Below are 19,675 nucleotides of genomic sequence, written 5' to 3' on the forward strand. Positions count from 1 at the left end.
TTAATTAAAGGGAGATAACACCACATTATCCAACAGTTACAGTTAAAGTTGGAATCAAGACTGACACATAAGGGCGATTACTTTCAAAATTGCAGATGCAAGTACATTTTCACTTTATCCAGATGTGAGAAATACGATCTCAGCATTAAAGTATTGCCTGCTAATGTCTGCTGCATTAATCTGTGCATGGACAGTGATTTACTTTATTATACATCCTGCAGTTATGTACTTATAGCTATGCTTTACAGCACAGATTTTCAATTTCAGTAATTTATCATCTCAAGAGGCTTTGACTGTACAGCTTGCTGTTTTATTTTACTGCTTTGACAGGATTTTTTATGTGGGAAAGTTGTGCTCCATTGAATTGAAGTGAGAGGATTTACTTGTCTTAGTTCTGGCGAAGTCATACAGAGACAGTAACGGGAAAGACCTCACCTCTACTCCATCATCCTTCTCCACACCTACATCTATCAGTGCATCTCTTTCTCTCACCTCTATCACACCATCTGCCCTCCTCTCCTTTTCCTACTTTTTTCTCCCCTTACACCTGATTTCCATCACCGTCACCTCTCGCCTCCCTCCTGCTCGCTTGTATTTTTCCTAGATCAGTGTTTTTTTGTTTTTTTTTTCTTTCACTAGGGCTTTCAGTTCCATCTGTTCATGCAATATATGTCAGTTGCCATAGTTACAGGGTCAAAGGTAACATCTGGGTTATAACATTTCAGGGTGACCTTGAGGATTGCAGCAGGAGATTTGTTGTGTCTTGAAATGTCAGAAAGATAAATCGTGAATTACGGGGGGACATTTGTGTCAACTGGGCTCAATCCAATAAATGTGTCAACAACTAAACAATAAGTCATACTAGAAAAGGTTGCAGTTTATTTTTATTTCATTTGTAAATGTTATGGCATATTTCACACTGTCTGAAGATAAAACACATTTAAGAAAGATGAAAATTAGCCTGAAGCTAACTCTGGTGCAATACATCAAATGGTAACATTTATGTTTAATATTGTACATGATCCATTACAAATAAATAAATATAGTCACATCACCAGTGTGGAAGCTTTTATTGCATGTGAGCCATACATAAGTTGTTACTATGAACATAATGTAATTGCATCCATTTTTAATCAATTAACATCAACATCAAACATTCTCATTCAAAACGCAATTTTTGTGTTTCATGACTGAACTTAAAGCTGCATTAATCAATGTTTTCATATCATTTTTCATATCATATTTCTATGTCTGCTGGATGTGTAAATAGGTGTTTGCTAGCAACCCTATGAGGGGTCAGTATGGTAACATTGTGTTTTTAGCTTGCTTTATTACTCCCAAGTGGCCAAAGAAATAAATTAATGCAGCTTTAATCAAGCAGTAACTCATTATTTATGTGATATTTTTTATTTAGACAGGCCCTACTAGCTTTCTGATTTTTAGGGAAATCACAGTGCTGTTTTAAGCTTCTGCACATTATATGTACAGACAGAGAATCACAGACAGACTGTGGAGAAAAATGTTGAAATATACAGTGGAAGACTTTGTATAAAAGCATCAGAAGAGAGAGTAGTTCAGACTCTCTTTTCATGTGACCCGAGTGCTGCAGGCTGTTTTTCTTGAAGCGCTACACGGTACCATCATCACAACCGATCTGCTGTAACATAAAGTCCATCATTTCCTGTAACTAGTGACAGCAAACTGTGTTTGATCTAAGCACAAACTTCAGCAGTGCTTTTGCAAACATGTAGTAGAAAGTGAAGCTTGTGTAATAGCTGCATTTCTACCGATCACTACTGTAATAAGTAACCTCATTAGTTATAATTATGTGCATTTATTGAGATGTCAGTTCTTTCTCTTAAACGACAGGAATCTCATTTAGGAACAAGGATTTTTGAATATTTTCTGTGTAATTGCGGCTTGGCAGATCAATGCCGTCTGACAGCGTTTCCTTCGTTCCCGTTCATCACTGCTTGTCTTACGTAACCTCGACCGCAGGGAAGCAATCAGTCCGTGCTGCTTTGAAAATCGATGCAACCCAGTGCAACGTGGCCTTTATATTGATGCTGTTTGTGTTGTGAATTGCATATTAGTAAAGGATAAAAACACATGCAGCGTAGAGACAAATTGACTTATCCAGTAGAAAGTGTTTCAAGTAGAGAAGCAGCATCTGACTATAATGATGCTGCCGCCAAACTGTATACTGGATATTCGGCACATAAATGAGGTGTCAAATCTTTTTAATTCTTAAAATATAGTTTTCCGTAACGTTTTGGAATTTACATTCGGTTTTGCTTGGATTCATAGGAAGCCTGTAAGCAGCAGAACACAATGACAGTCTGCCAGCTTCTTTGTTGGTGTTCATAGTTGTTAACCTTTGTTTACTCTGGTTTGTGCTTTGACAGTAAGGGTGTGATCATCGACAGTAGTTTATCTGAATTCTGCAGTGCTTTATTTATTCGATTCAGTTAGATTGTACAGGAGACTTTTGGTAGAATTATCATATTGTTGTGTCATTTTACAAAATCTGTAAATAAGAAGTAGAATCTAACAAAATTAGCTAATAAAGCCCCATGGTGCACCCGTGCAGGCGTTTTCACCTATTTTTCATAATTAGACCTCCTCTATGGACTATGTGGACTTGATTGACATCTCCCTTGCTCTCCAGTTAATTCTGTTGCACCTGCTAAGGCGGGACAAATGACCTTTTATCACTGGGTGTGCGCCAAAAACAGACCAGTGCTGGTTTGAGCCAGATGGGCTCCATTCCTTTTAAAGCCGGTACCCAAACAGGCACATACCACTTAGCACCAACAGCATGGTAAACAACAGAGATTAATAAAAACATGTTTCACACAGGTTGTGGTGTCTGAATCTAAATAGAGAAGGGACTGTACTGTCTCTGCAAACACTTGCGGTGAATGCTGAGAAAAGATGTAATGAAAGTTTATCTCAGCATCCCTACCACCTGCTGCTGTTTATCAGCTGATAGAGGTTCAACGTCATACCTGCTGCCTTATATACCACACTTTAACTTAACTTAGAGGTTTAACTCAGAGGTTTGTGACATCGTAGCTCCACCCAGCTTACATCTGACTAGTGGTCTAATCAGCCAAAGGCACTGAAAACACTTGGAGTTTTTTTCTCAGTTAACTTATAACAGTGGAATACAGTTTATTTTTGCATTGAACATCAGTTTGATTCCTTTATCCGAAATTATTTTTGACATTTATCATATTATAATGTATATGGATATCGGAATTATATTCTCACTCATTTTGTGATACTGATTTCAGCCATACTGGCCCTTCCTAATATTGTTTTATCATATTCCTGCGCTTTTACCATTAGCTGTGATGCTAACTGTTTCGTAAGGTAATTAGATTTATTGTTCATCCATTTAATGTTATTTAATTCATTTTTCTAGTTTTTAGTTGCTATTTTCTAATATTTCTTAATGTCAGACATTAACATAACCTGGTGCTTGCACATATTCAAAATAAATGACATCAGAGCTATAGCTTAATCGCTGTCTAGCTGTGTTAATCAGGTTATGCTTACATAGATTAGGAGTTTAATACGATTAGAGTTATTATAGTGTTTACATGACAGTTTCCCCAGTCTGAATATTGTTGTAATCTGCCTTAACTGTTCATGTGAACAAACAAGGGTAGGATCAGAGACACCAGAAGAAAAGAAACTGGGATTTTTCCTCCCTTAATGCCAACTAATCACCACAGCAGCTCAATAGCTCCGGTCAGATCTCTGACTCTGCTGTGATTAGTTATACAGGTCCCAAGGCTGCAGTGGCTCTTCATCTCTGCCACAGCGAACACGCTTGAAAAAAGGGCTCGCTGTCAGCCGTGATGCACGACCATCGCCTCGTGAGAGCGATACGACTGCATGCCACTAAATGGATCAGCTGACAGAGGAGAGATAGATGGAGGGGCTGTAAAACGGGAAGAGGGGAGGAATGTAATAAAGGGGCGTTGCAGTATATTCTGGAAAGATTTTGATACCTGAAATTCATCCATCAATACTGGGGTAACAGACATGACTGTACCCTCAGAAAGATTTCTATCTTGTCACCAAGAATGTGAAGATGATTTAGAAATGCTGAGCTTTTATGTTTTTTATCTTTAAAAACACAAAATAGGTTGATTCTAGCTTGTATTTATGCCATCAATCACAAGCACTTTTATCAGATGTTCTGCACTGAAGTCAAAGTTAAAGGTGCCATGCAGAGTTTTTTTGTAAACAAAAGTTTGTCACCCAAATACGTGTATATCCTTGTAGATCCTCTAACAAACTTCTTCATGCATTTTCTTCCTCAGAAAATATTTGCAAAGCCTGGTTTTTGAAAAATTGGAAACCTGCGTTGTTTATATCCAGATGCTCTTTCTAGCAGTCCTCCTCTTCCCTGCAATTGCTGGCACTTTGCTGTGTTTCTTGTCACATTACCACCACCTGGAATAGTGTGAAACTATTGGCAGGAACGTGTATCACATCAGTTGCATGCTCATGCACGTACATCCCCGTGCACATGCGAACCAGTAGAACAAAACTCCACAGGGTACCTTTAAATTCATGTAAAATGACTTGACTTTAACAGAATTAAATCTTGAACCAAAACAAAAAAAAGTCTCTCTTCCTCACTTTACTGTATGTCTCCTCGAATGTATTTTTCTCATGAGATATGTGATCATTTAAAAGGCTTCCACAACCTCACAGATGTTTCCATTTCTTCTGGATAATTAGACTTGTGCTCCAGTTTCAGTTGGTGGAGAATTACATGAGGTCACCGAACATCATGAACCAATAAGAATGATATATAAACATATAAGAGGGTGAGGGAGATGTCAGTCAAACCCAGCATGCACCCACCCACACAGTCCTCTGAAGAGAACTAATCAGCCATAATAAGTAATAAGGTCATGAGTGTGTAAGAGCTTTAACGGCCACAGCAACAGAGGAGTTCCCACATGAATTACCGTTAAAACTTAATTTGATTTTTTTTCCAGGAAGACCATTACCAGTAGAGCTGCAACGATTAGCTGACTAAACGAATGTGAATGTGAATATTTTTTGTTTTCTTTGGTCCTCTATAACAGTGAACTGAATATCTTTGGGTTGTGGACTGTTAATCGAGAAAATAATCATATTAATCGATAGTGAAAATAATCGTTAGTTGCAGCCCTAATTACCAGCAATGTGTTTTCCTGCTCCCTGGCTGCACGTGCATCCTTGATTGTATGTAGAGCCGTGTCAGAAATCACTGACACCTTCACTCATTCAACATAGTGCAAACATTTCACACTCAAATAAAAGCCAGAGGTTAAATGTAGTGCACTATGTGTTAAATGTGAGAGTGATTTTGGACACAATCTTGCAACATTATTGACGTCGTCAAAGTGCTGCGACCTTAAAACCTCCTCACTGTTGGATGTTTTAAATGTGAAAAGCTTAACAGAGGTAATTTGACAATCCTGCAGCCTTGCTTTACTGTGTGTGTGTGTGTGTGTGTGTGTGTGTGTGTGTGTGGCATTGTGTGTGTCTGTTTTTTTCATGCTTGTCTTTGTGCATTTGTGTGTGTCATTTCTTTTAATTAAATGCATATATGTGTGTGTGTGTGTGTGCACTTGTGTAGGTTTTCCTGTCTGATTGCCATGGTCTCCTTATAAAAACGCTTACGCAACCATACAGCCTGGTGGTTGATCTCCCTTTTTGCTGTGTGTGTGTGTGTGTGTGTGTGTGTGTGTGTGTGTGTATGTGTGTGTTTAGCCCTTTCTTGTCAGTCCCAGACATGACTGCCTCTGAAACTCAACGAGTCGCTGCCCCCTTTGAAGCGAGACAGAGAGAGAGAGGATTAGCAATTAATTCTGATCTCTTTTTTTTCCGAAACTTCATTAGAGTTTAACTTCCACAAGCTCTAATCTGATCTGTCGCTGTGACGACGCCCCACAGATACACAGCGTAATTGAGTGTGTGTGTGTGTGTGTGTGTGTTCATGTTTGCCCTTGTGCATTCTTGTGTATCTGTGGTGTTGGATTTGTGCTTGTGTGTGTATCATTCAAAATGCTTAATCCTACAAGGTTGCTTGGTTACTATTACTTTTACTACTATTACTATTACTTGTATTATCACTACTAGTACCACTACTGTACTGCTACCAGTGTTGCTACAGCTACTTATACTACATACTTCTACCACAACTTGTACTGCTACCAGCTCTGCGTTTGGAAAATAAGTCAGAGAATACAGAGAGGTTAGATGAGATGTTATTTTGTGGACTTATCCTCCAGCAGGTGGAGCTATGTACCTGTGCAGCAGATGGTGAGCCAGTTCTCATCTGTACACGCTCTGTTTACTGTATACTTGAACAAGTCGTTTCATGTGGTCTGGAGTCATAAAACTAACTAACTGAACTAACTATCAAAAGAATCTGCCTGAGGGGAGACATTGCAGTGTTTTTCTTTGTTCACATATGAGTTTCTATCAGTCATTGGTTTCATTCCGTCTGCTTGCACAGAGCTGCACTGTTAATAAACAGACTGAATTTGATTTGATGGAAAACCACTGGCAAAGAAGTTTTCTTTCAATCTACATCATACAATGTCTTCAACATTGTGCTGCTCTGATTATAAGGGAATGTAATTTATTTATAAATCATTCCAATCAACATGTTTTAAGATCAAGACACAAAGGAAGTGTCGCTTGCAAGATCTGGACTCATGTCTTGGGGGATCTTGAATCATCTGTAACTGCACTGACAACTTGAAATAATCTAAATTTTACGGCTCTCACACGCAGACTGCAATCCTTTAACTAAAGCTTTTTCTGCTGCCGCTCTGGAAGATATCTTGAATCAAAAACCAAACATTTGATTTCATATTAAGAAATATTCCTGGAATATTCCAGGGATTTTGAGAGCTGTATTCCAAGCAGGAAGAATTTAGCAAATCTGATAATCCTGTTGTGAAATCAGTATGAAGGATTGCAGTAAAGGATTTACATTCAAGGAACACAGGAGAAAGTGTTTTCCAACTTTTATCACACTCTCAAAAATTACACAAATATGTTGCAAGGTATGGTAACCGCTGTAGGGTATATATATGTATGTTGTGTGTGTGTGTGTGTGCGTGTGTGTGTGTGTGTGTCTGTGTGAGGTAGCACATGGCTCACAGCTTCCATTCACTCTTGGCTGGAAGCGTCTACAGCTCATAAATTACCAGAAATCACGACCAAGCAAACCACCCCCCTAGCCTGTTACCAGTTACTGCCATGTGTGTATGTGTGTGACAGAGTTTGTGCGAGTGTGTGTACGCATGCTGATGTGTTTAACACACATGCACTGACACACACACTCCATCCTGTTCTAAAGGGTGTCAGGCGGAGAGCTGTTTGACCGAATCGTGGAAAAAGGTTTCTATACGGAGAAAGATGCCAGCACGCTGATCCGGCAAGTCCTGGATGCTGTTAACTATCTGCACAGGATGGGCATCGTACACCGAGACCTGAAGGTAAAACACACACACACACACACACACACATTCACTCTTGTACTTCTTCTCCTTAGGCCTTACTACATATACGTGTTCACACTCATCCTCTCCTCCCACGTTTCAAGTCCACACGAGCGGTTGACAGTCAATGATTTACAGCAGCAATAAGGACTGCTTGTGGCTTGACACATGCAGTGCTTTGTGGGTCATCTAGGCGCGTGCCGGCTGTTGGAAGAGAGGGGATTGGTCAGAGCAACCTCTGAAAACTTGCACAGTTTAAAAAAACTTTAGAGCTACATTCATATGTCTCACTCAAAGTTGGACGTTTCTATTACAAACGACAAAAAAAAAAAGCTAAAATGACCTCAAAACCTGTGAAAACCATAATGAAAAGAAAACACTTAATTCTCTCTGTTTTTCTTTCTTTCTTTCTTTCTTTCTTTCTTTCCCCTCCCTCCAGCCGGAGAACCTGCTGTATTTTAATCCTCAAGACGAGTCAAAGATCATGATCAGCGACTTCGGTCTTTCTAAGATGGAGGGCAGTGGCGACGTCATGTCCACCGCCTGCGGCACGCCGGGATATGTTGGTGAGTTAGTCAGTCTTCCATCACAACCGACAGTAATCTTTCTTCTCCTTTTTCTTTAAATTTCTCACTCCCAACATCTTACGAAGGGTGAGGGTAGGACACACGAGACTAAATAAAACACTGCACTTAATAGACAAACATCCCTCAGGATTATGTGAGCGCTGTCAGATAGCGGAATCAGCGGAGCATATAGTTTGTCACTGCCAAAAATACTCTCGAGAACGAGAATCGTTAAAGAGGGAAATCAGGAAGCTTGAAGTGGAAGAACTGAGTCTAAAAAATGTATTTGCCATCGGATTAGTGAGTCGTTCTGTTATTTGAGAGAAACTGGACTGATCAAAAGAATTCAGTGTTCAGTGAAATATAGATTTTTTTTGTTTTGTTTATTTATTTTTAATTTGCTTGTGTTGATTTGTTTAAGGGGATAGATAACTCTGGTTCACACTCCAACAATGTAGGTGGTGATAATGCACCTTAATGCTGGTTGCCACCCGCCATAAAATAGAAACAAAGAAGAAAAGAACCATGGTTTCCTGGAAAAGAGGAAAACAAAATTTTCTGAAGAGATAATTGACGGTTCACTGTTTGCCATTTACACAATTACAGTGATATCAGTGACAGATTTACCACCCAATATTCATAATAATTTTTGAAATGATGGGTCCTTGATTCCAATTTATTGCCAGTGACCGTGGATTTTGTTGGCTGAACAACTGTCACTGGCAGATTTTATCAGCCGTAGCTAGCTAGCTAATGCAGCTAACATTACCACCAGGAGTTGGTTGGTTGAAAACCACCTCTTTAATGTTTCATGCTGACTCCATTTAAAACCACAACCCTGTAAAAGGGCTACATGAATATCATATAAAATACTGAGACTAAAGCTGCAAATTCCAGCCATAAAGTTACAGCATTATTCTTCTATTGCAGTGTTGAGCTAGTTAAGACAGAGGTTCGATTTTTTGCTTTATTGTTCATATTTTCAAAGTGTAAGTTTTCGCTTTGAACATTACAAGAGAAAAGGCTTTTAGGATGAGGATTACAGCAGCTGGGATATACTACACAGTGGATGTGCTATTGTGAACTTTTGTAACCTGTAAACCCACAAAACAATTTAGTATGAAATGCCACTGTCCTTGGAAGTAACACTAGATTACTACTGTAGGTTGTAAGCTAGTTATCTGGATGATTCCTTACACTTGAGCTCTTGTATTTTTGGTTTTGGAAAGGCTAAAAACTGAACCTTCAGCAGAGTAGGGCAGGTCTTTGTGGAAAGTGGGTGGCAAAAAAATAACACCCCCTTACCTCACCTGTAGTTTAACCCTCTAGCATTAAGTGGGATGGCAACTAGCAAGGAACAATGGATAAAGAAAAAAGTATTTTGAATTGCAAGTTCTGCTTCAAAGCCAGATGGGACTTGTCAGATGGGACTTTTGACAGGACCAAAGTTATTTTTCAGTTACTGTCAATATAAACTGAGTTACAACTGGAGTACATCTAGTCTTAAATACCATTTGCTAGCAAACAACACAGCTAATGCTAAGGCAGTTAGCCTCGTTAGCCCGGAACCATCCCGCTTGCAGCAAACCACGCTTGATAATGTGCGAGGGAAACTCATGGACAAACCTACGAGCAGCAAGCTTTCAACAGCAATAGCTAAATGTGTGGCAACAGCTTGCAGGCCAGTTGTGGAGGACGAGGGTCTGTGTAAAATAATTCGGATTGCGTCCAACAACTGCACTTATCGAAGATACACAATCTGTATGATGACCAAAGAGCTGAAGTCATCTTCTTTCTAACACTCCCTTTCCACTGTTTCCTGCTCACTTTTCTATTATCTTGTTTTTGTCTCATAGCACAAAGGGATTTTTTTGTGAGCCTTTATTTTTCCCATGTGAGGACACAATTACATTGTGTGATTTGCTTTTGAAGTGAGGGATCCAGGAAGTGATCTTTAATCAGTACTGAAGTAATGGAAAATTTAGCTGGCCAATGTGCCCATCTGTTGCCTGTAGGGCTTGAGTTTGCCATAAATTATGATTTGAGCGTATTGTTAAAAAGCTAAATGCTGTACTGGGTTTCTGACAAATGTCTTTGTCATTGTTTTGTGTTGTTAATTGACTTCTAACAATAAATGCAGACATTTGCATAAAGCAAGCATATCTTGTCCACTCCCATGTTGATAAGAGTATTAACACTTGAAAAATGTCCCTTTACGGTAAATTTTGAAGAGATAAAAAAATGTGCAATTCATTTGTGATTAAAAGCAATTAACCACACAAAGTCATGCGATTAATCACGATTCAATTTTGAATCGCTTGACAGCCCCGGTTTATATACTTGTGTATTTCTCATTTTGTCACTTAAAGTTAGTGTAAATATGGACTGAGCTGTCTTCACTTAGATTTCAGTATCAATCCAACAAAACACATGAAAAATTCAATGAGCGCATGTTGTTTCCATCTGACACTGTCCGTTTGTGTTTCCTGCATCATCATTTGTTCATTCTGTGTGATCTGGAGCTGTGTGTGTGTGTGTGTGTGTGTGTGTGTGTGTGGTTCAGATCCTCAATCTGTGTGCACCACACACACACACACACACACATTTGCCAGTCGTGCTTATCACTCCCTCACAGACGACCCTCCCCCTGCAGAGTCAACATGGAGCAGAAAAGCACTGGTGTATGTGTGTGTGTGTGTGTGTTAGCATAAATGTGTATGTATACATGTACTTATTTTTGTTTTTTTGTGTATGTTTGCCTGTGAATCGTTGTTTGCATGTGAGTTCAGCTGCTTGTGTGTGTGTGTGCCCGTTTCTGTGCGTATGTGTCCTTGTCTATGTGTGTTGTTATAAGAGACAGATGTTCGGTGTTGACAGCACACACACAAGTGGATGTTGGAACATAACCGGACCGGTTGTTCTGCTCATGTTTCTGACAAAGTGTACAAACCCCCCACATAAACAAATCTGTCATACAAATACAAACTGATAATTCACGGTTTTCATCTTTAATGTTGATGACCTCTTGAAATTGAAATGATAGCATCCCCTTTAGACCAACTTAATCCAGATGAGTGGATGTTTTATCTACTCTCAAACATGTTTATCTGTATTTTGATTTAAAGCTTATGAAATTTTTATAAAACGGCATACACTAGTGACTCAAATATGCTCATGCGTAAACATACAGACATGCACTCACACACGTTGGAAAAAAAATCACACCAGCCAGGATTTCACTTTAAATGGTCAATCTCTCTCTTTTCCCCCTTCTCTCCGTCTGTCCCATCCATCTCATTCGGTGCTTCATATCCACCCTCCTCGCCCTCCTGCAGAGGTTTGCTTGTCTACAGGGCATTTCCACTCCAGACAAAGTGTGTCTAAATATAACTCAAACACAAATAACACTGGAACGCATCAAATGAAAACCTGATCTGAACGATAAGGGCGATCGAGTGCGCAAAAACACACAGTTTGCATTTAGTTTCACTGTACTGAAAAAACATCCATTGATAAAGTTCCATCAGCCTCGTAGTGTCCTTTAAAATATATCTAATTCAGCATGTTCACAAATGTGTGTCGAATCTGTTGAAGCAAATGCCCGTACATGTGCTATAATTTAACTGATACCAGCTCACCGTTATGCATGACGCTAAATCAAAGGTGACCTTCACGTCACAATAACACACCGACAGTGTGAGCTGTTGGTCCAGACGAGAAAGAGAAAGTATGCAGTTGGATGATATGATGAAATGAGATGCAATAAAACAAAGATTTAACGATCCCATCAAATAGGCACTCGGTCTATTAATTCCTGGAAACAATGCATCTTCAGTGGTGACCTCATGCTGCACTATCAGGTGTTACATTCCAATCAATGAAGTCATCACACATTTTTTAACACTTGTGCCTTTTTAAGGATGTTCTGCAGTTTAACGGGATGTTAAAGTGTGCGCCCTGCCGTGGTATCTGTTGAATAGGGGCTGAAACTGTTTACAAAGCCGCCTGTAGCTGCTTCAAGGTATAAATCTCCAGTGACACCCCCTTTATTTTGTTTTATTTTATTAGTTTATTTGACAGGGACAGTGCTTGTTGATCGGCAGAGAAAAACAGAACAGTAAATGTCCCCTAAAAAGTGAGTGGGGATTTTCTGGCACAACTTCAACTTCTTCCTGAGACAGAAAATAGTCAGAAGAGGTCAAAAACTCATTATAAACACTTTATAAAACATTTAAACATTTTGTATGTTTGCATTTGTATATACCTTCTGTCACACTCACTTAAATATTCTTTGTACTGTGTTGTTTGATGACGGTGAAGAAGATGAAGGCCACGATTGTTAGAAAGTGACACTAAAAGAGAATGTCTTATGAAGTTCATATATACAACATAATAAATAAAGATACATAAAACATATGGTAGTCAGCTTGCCGTTGTCTGTTCTCAGATTCCTGTTGGCTTGATGGCTTTAACTGTGAAGCAGCTGCACAACACACACAATATAAATTTGCCACAGTGCACAGTGTGAATGGACTTCATCAGTGCAGCTCTAGCGAAGTCTGGTAAAACAAAGAGCTGTTTATTTACTCGTTCTATTCTCTGTAATTAATGGTCAAAACCATTTTGACTGCTTAAAAGGCAATTGATAGACCTACAGTTGGCATGATTTTGCTGTTTTACTTCCACAAGAGTGCTGGACAAACATCTGAAATCATATTTTAACGAAGCGCAAATTTTGGCACAATCGGAGGAAACAACAGTTTGTTTGGAAACGAGAACGAACCAAAACAAAAACTCAAGTTTCATCAACAAAAAAAATCCAAAGATAAAGTCTCATCCAGAGTTTGACAGGTGATTTGTAGGATGTGCAGTGCAGGAACGCCGAAGAAATAAGCATTTATCAGCAGAAATGTAGTTACTGTAATCAAAAATGAAATGAAAACAACATATTTCAAATGAGTGTGCTTCACCAGATACCAGATTTAGCAGTATTATACCAGCTCTAAATCTAAGTAACATCTTTGACCCTAAACAAACTTTTTGAAGTACTGAGAACCAGACACAATGACCTCAGTGTTTAACAATGTCCTCATTCTGAATCCAGCAAAACAAGAACACACACACTCACACACACACACACACACACCATCACAATGAGTCAGGGTAGACCTATAAACAAACCTAAGTACTGATTCAGTGCATGTGTGCAACGTTTATATTTTGCCCAAGATATGACTGGTATTTCTTCATATCTGGTTATGTGTATGTGCGTTTGCCAAATCTATTTCGAGCCGGCCTTGTGTGTGTATGTGTGAGGTGATGTTTTGGTGAGCTTACTGTCATCGGTAATTTGCTCTGTCCGGGGCCGGATAATGAGCTGCAGAGGAAGGTCAGGCCAGAGTGAAGCACAGCAAAACTGAAAGAGAGGAAAACGTTCATTGAATCAAGACATTTAGCAGGTCCCTTTCCCTTCAGATCTGTTGGTTGTAACGCTGATCGGAACATGTCGACTTTAGGTTAGATAGTCACAGGTTTCGGAGCTGTGAGAACCTGTACCTCCCGCAGAAAATTTCCCACCATTAACCAAACGGACATGTGATTTTAATTTGAGCAGACGTGGAGAGTCTGCAGCTTTTCCTCAGTTTGCAGGCTTATAAAACAGCTATATTTTCACATAAAAATCCCACTGCAGCTTTAACTGGGCCTCAAGCTGACAATAAAGTCAAACGCTACTGAAAACACAACCTAAATTTTAAGTTTTGTTAAATAACCACAAGGCCACTGCAAGACGGAAGTATGAAAAGCATCACTAACCAAAGCTAACCAAATCTCTCCCTCTCTCTTTCTCTCTCAGCTCCAGAGGTTCTTGCCCAGAAGCCGTACAGTAAGGCAGTGGACTGCTGGTCCATTGGAGTGATCGCCTATATCCTGTGAGTATCATATCTCATCTGCACTGCATTAAATCTCACTATACAGCAAGTGGTTTCTAACTGGTATCACTAATAGAGGGCGCACGTGTGGCACCCTAGCAATCTTGATCAATTATTATTCAGTATTTTGGATGTGCATATAAATACATTTTTACCTTTTCAAGCATTTTGATGTCACTTCATATGGACTGTTGTCACGGTGGAACAGTTGGAGGCTAATGTTAGAAAAGCCAGAGTCAAATTTACACCAGGAGCAGATTTCCTGTGACACATCCCTTTACATTTATGACACTATCATGCACATTCAGTTTGGCGCAGTAGTGTTTTATTACTTGAATTAGACAAGGGAACAAGTGTGATTTGATGCTGCATTTAAGTGAGGTGGGAATTGCTGCCAGCACCACTTGGCTGAATGCAACAGAAACTTGCAATATTTAGGTGTTGAGTCTTTCCATCAGGATGAAAGTTTTCCAGACACTTTTCATCATTTATGGCCATATTTGTGTGTGAGGTAAAGTTAGTTAGTTTGCACATGTTAGCATACATTACTCTGTCCTAAAACAGACTAGTTGTGACTTTCTCCTCCATAGTACCTGAATGCTGCACAGGATGAAATATCAGTCTCTGTGACAGTAAGCCTTTTTCAGAGCAGAATTTTTGTCTTGTCACAAAGCACAGGTATTACTAATAACATTAACCATGGCTCCGTTCTCTTTGAGTGTTCCAGTAAGCCATAACAGTGTGACAGTGAACCATACAGCACCATACCGGAACCCTGAAACTGAAGCAGATAAATAGACTTCAGCCATCATTAATTTAACTATTTATACCTGTGCTTTTGCTACTCTGAAATGTCAAAATGTCTTCTGTGGAAAAAGGCCTTTGGTGTATTCATACTTGTGTTGTGACTTGCCGTGACAGATTTGAGACTTACAGACAGTACATGGTCCTCCACATAACAAATAAAAAACACCTCCCTTCTTCTTCTCCATGTAGGAATTAGAAAGTGCACCACAGCTCCTCAGTAGAAGAGTCAGACACACATTCTGTATGAGACAGTGTGATTCACCTCCATCTAAACACCAGCTGAGGTGTGATGTATTATACACTCAAAAACACCCAACATTAAATTAAAGAGTGTTTCCATTCTTTCCATTGAAAAAGTGTTCCACCAGTTTAGCATTGCACTCCTGTAACATTGTTGGTCTTGCGAAGGACAGTTTTAAAAAAGTACACCAGCAGCCCTGCTAGTGTATGCTAATGAGTGCATGGTGTCTAATGCCCTTAAAGGTCATAGACTGCTACCCTGCACTGTAGCTGTACTTAAACCCTCGTCACGTGTGTGTGTATGTGTGTGTGTGTGTGTGTGTGTGGGGGGGGGGGGGGGGGGGGGGGGGGGGGGGGGGGGGGCATGTGTGTATTTGTTGATTTTACCCTGCCAGTGTTTGTCTGTGTCAGTGTGTGTGTGTGTGTGTGCAATGATGATGATGGTGATGTTGCTGTGTGCCGTCATCGGGGCCAGATGGAGCTCTGCTGAATGGCCTTGTATGGACATGGAGCTGCAGGCTAGACTTCTTTTTCTCTGCTTTTTATTTTCTTCTGCTGTGTCACCCCCACCTCTTACCACCCCCCACCCCCCTTAAACCCCCAAAACACACATACACACACATCCACTTGTGTGTATGTAACAGTAAAAACTACAATATGTTCTTTCATTGTGATGTGCCTGAGGTAGATTTAGAGTGTGTGTGCTATGCTTCATTTTGCGTGTGTGTGTGTGTGTACATTTTTGAGTCTGCTTGTGCTCGTGTGTGTGTGTGTGTGTGTGAGTGTGTGTGTTAATGTACTGTACAATGCTGTTGACGCTCAAAGCCAAAACACACCACTTTAAGGTGTGTGTGTCCATTTTTGTGCGTGTGATCCACCTGACAGACATTATTATCTTGAGTGCGAGGTCTGATCAGGGGTCAGAGGTCAGCAGCAGGTTAATGGGATGCAGAGCGTGTGAGCATGCAGAGGAAATGGCACTATCATATATATCTTTGTGTTTGTGTGTTTGACAGTGTGTGTGTGTGTGTGTGTGTGTTAGCGTACTGTACAATGCTGTTGGCGCCCAAAGCCAAAACACACTAATTCATTTAAAGTGTGTGTGTGTCTACATCTCTGTGTCCAGTTTTGTGTGTGTGCTCCAACTGACAGAGACATTATTATCTTGAGTGTGAGGTCTGATCAGGGGTCAGAGGTCAGCAGCAGGTTAATGGGATGCAGAGCGTGTGAGCTGGCAGAGGAAATGGCACTATCATATACATCTGTGTGTTTGTGTGTGTCACAGTGTGTGTGTGTGTGTGTCCTTGGTCCGGTAAACCACATTTGAAATTTAGCTTTTTTTGTAAATGTGAGTCATAAAAGATTTTGGTACAACCGCAAACTTGGTGGAGAAACAAGTGTGTGTGTGTATGTGTGTGTGCACACACGTACGGAGAGAGAAAGAGCAGCTTCCTGCTGGCAATTAGGCCAATTAGCGATGGGATTCAGACCTTGTTAGCTTTTAGCTGCTGCTCAGGTGGAAAGATCACATCAGGTAATCAGCCATTATAATCACTCGGGATTCTGAGAGTGTGTGCGTGTGTGTGCGTGTGTATATATGTGTGTGTGTTCATTGGGATGGATGGTGAGTGACGGCTGAGCCTCCAACCAAACGTGAAAGCCAAAAAACAAAAGAAAAGTATCTCTTCACACCAGGCAGAACCCTCCTTTTTTTCCTGGTGTGTGTGCTTGAATGTGTGTGTATGTGTGTGTGTGTGTTGTGGGTGTGTTCAGTAGAGTGGAGGGTGAGCTGAATGACAGGTGAGTCTTAAACCAAATGAGAAAGCAAAGAAAATAAATAAATAAAAACAAATGGAAAAGCCTTTATTTCTTCACAGCAGGCACAACCTTCTTTTCACTCTTCCCGGTGCGTTTTTCTCGTCTTTTTGGTGTGTATCGATGGAGAACGGCATTTTAATGAGTTTTTATGAAAATCTCTTGGTGCATCCAGGACTCCAGTAATGAGGTACAGATGATGTTTTTGGTTGAGCAGCAGCTCTGCTGTTGGTTCAGTTGGCTCATTATGGAGAATCTGACTGGAGCTTCAGTTAATTTGTGTTCACCAGCACAGTAATGTCATATTAAACGTGATACAGCCAGCTCCAGCAAGTAAAGGGACCGTCACATTAACCACTGCAGTGACCAAAAATCACTTTGTCACCTGTCACGAATAAGGGCATAACAGTTTACATGAGGTGACATCAAGCTACGGATATAACACCTTACATCCGGGGTAAGGCTGGGCAATATGGATTAAAGTATTCACATATTTTTCTAATATTGATATGTATCACATAATGGCAGATACATGCTAAATAACATTAAAAAAAAACTGAAGTAGACAAAACAGTCTACAGGAAAGTTATTGGATAAATTAGTAAATGAATAAATATACAACACCAGTCAAAAGTTTGGCTACACCTTCCTATTCACTTGACTGAGTGAACCTCTCGTCTGCAGGCTGTGTGGTTATCCTCCGTTCTACGATGAAAACGACTCCAAGCTGTTCGAACAGATCCTGAAAGCCGACTACGAGTTTGACGCGCCGTATTGGGATGACATATCAGACTCAGGTGAGCCTTCCTCATCCTCCTTTATCTTCTCCCTCACCTTCCTTGGCCGCTCACCCTTCCTTACCTACCCCTCCGTCCACCACGTGGCACATATGGACCACATACCACCTCTCCATCACGGCCTCTGACGTCATCTGTTTGGAATGAATGTATGTGGGAAAATGTATGTGTGGGGTCATCAGTCACCAACACAGCCATTTGCAAAGCCTGTCTGACAAACCAATTAGAGACTCCAGCCTTGTGAGTTTATGGGCATGTGTGGATGAAATGTCACTTTGTGTGCTGTCAGGTGAAGAGTCTGGCTTCCTCTTAAAGCAAACAAAGCAGATGGTGCTCAGAACTAATGGAAATCACCCAAACCAGAGTTACAAGGGTTTTACCAAACAACAGCCAAAGTATTCTAAGTTTGCAGATTGCTGGTGTTTTGTAAGAACTTCATAACTCCAATTATTTATTTTTTTTCTTTGTCACCTCAACAGAAGATGGAGGTCTGTGGTGAGGCAGACAAACATCCTAACCTGACTGAAATTTTAAAGATAACCCGTGTATTTGTGTCCTTATTTTCTTTTGTGAGTAGATTGGGTAGAATGCTGTTTTAAGTTGATGTTTGTTTGTCTAAAGGTATCTGTTTATGTTTCTTCCAGCCAAGGATTTCATCAGCAGTCTGATGGAAAAAGATCCATCCAAGCGTTTCACCTGTGAACAGGCACTCAGACACCCCTGGTGAGAAAGACACACACATTTAAAAACAAAGGCTGACAAAAAGGCATAAAATCAATATAGATTTTCATGTACAGTCATAAGTGTTACAGAGAATTTGTGTGTGTGTTTGTGTGTGTCAGGATCGCCGGGGATACAGCTCTCTGCAAGAACATCCACGAGTCCGTCAGTCGGCAGATCAGAAAGAACTTCGCCAAGAGCAAATGGAGGGTAAATTTTGTTTACAGTAGTTTATTATCTGTGGTTTTGGCTCTATTGCAGCAGACTGCGGTACGCTCCAGTGCAACTCCTTCAACTATTGTCTGTGTTTTTTGAAAGATGAATCACTTGGTAGTAAAAACCTGGCCCGCCATACGGTCGGGAGTCATCCACTGATGCTTTCAGGACAAGTGAGAGTAATCTGCAGACTTGAGATAAATTTCTTTAAAAAGTCTTAGCTCAGGTTGTTAATAAAACATCCAGCTTGTGTAATATTTGAACCTCAGATGTTTTTAATGGAAGATGAAGAGCAAGAGAAGGCCGTATCATGGTACTTTTATACTGGTGCCAGTTCATTGAAAGCAGATTCTGGTTTGAAACTTCAAAGCAGCTATGAAGTGAAGAATCACTTTTTTTCTAATCTTTTCACAGACATAAAAAATTCTCTATATTTTCCCACTCCTACTCCTTCCTTCCAGTGCAGTAACCTCATTCTGTACCAGCAAGTACAAATAAAAAACACAATTAATAAAACCATCACTTATTTTTTTGAACAATTCTGGCCCTTCCTTGTTTCTTTTGCACTTTTGGATGGTTCCTTGCTCTTTTGTCCCACAAAAACATCTCACTTAAACAGGAGACGCATCATAAAAGATACAAGATGCCCATAAAGTGCTTTTTCACTGGTTCTCTAAATGCATTTAAGGAACTCAGAAATCAAGGCAAATTGAGAGCTCACTGTTTCATATTCCTCTCACTCTTCCATGATGTCTTTTTCCTTCCTCTTCCTCTCTCCAGCAAGCGTTCAATGCCACCGCTGTGGTTCGGCACATGAGGCGGCTGCAGCTTGGCAGCAGCATGGGGAGCAGTATGGACTCCTCCAACCCACTGACCAGGCCAAGCCAGGCGCAGAAGCCTGGCCAGAGCCAGCCAGGCCAGAACCAGCCAGCTCAGAGCCAAAGCACCGGCCAGGCAGCGCAAAGCACCAACTCAGCTGCCAGCAAAACCTCTTCCATAGACAACAACATAGCAGCTCCACGCAAGGAATGTGAGTATGAGTCAATGGTGTCAGTGGCACC

General features: G+C 40.4%; 1 protein-coding gene across 5 annotated transcripts in view; it reads left to right on the plus strand.

Moving 5' to 3' along the window:
- Positions 1 to 19,675, plus strand: part of camk1da (calcium/calmodulin-dependent protein kinase 1Da) — a 63,226-nt gene that overhangs the window by 38,153 nt on the left and 5,398 nt on the right. For all 5 annotated transcript variants that reach the window (XR_006093881.1, XM_042403177.1, XM_042403179.1 and 2 more), the window contains 7 exons: positions 7,382 to 7,520; positions 7,963 to 8,089; positions 13,944 to 14,019; positions 17,566 to 17,678; positions 18,323 to 18,401; positions 18,521 to 18,608; positions 19,395 to 19,644. Coding sequence is in view for 4 of the 5 variants with exons in the window: in XM_042403177.1 (XP_042259111.1) it covers positions 7,382 to 7,520; positions 7,963 to 8,089; positions 13,944 to 14,019; positions 17,566 to 17,678; positions 18,323 to 18,401; positions 18,521 to 18,608; positions 19,395 to 19,644 (872 nt within the window). In the remaining variant the exon portion in view is untranslated. The remainder of the gene's footprint in view (positions 1 to 7,381; positions 7,521 to 7,962; positions 8,090 to 13,943; positions 14,020 to 17,565; positions 17,679 to 18,322; positions 18,402 to 18,520; positions 18,609 to 19,394; positions 19,645 to 19,675) is intronic.

Source organism: Thunnus maccoyii, chromosome 23 (assembly GCF_910596095.1).
Source record: "Thunnus maccoyii chromosome 23, fThuMac1.1, whole genome shotgun sequence".
Taxonomy (NCBI): Eukaryota; Metazoa; Chordata; class Actinopteri; order Scombriformes; family Scombridae; genus Thunnus; species Thunnus maccoyii.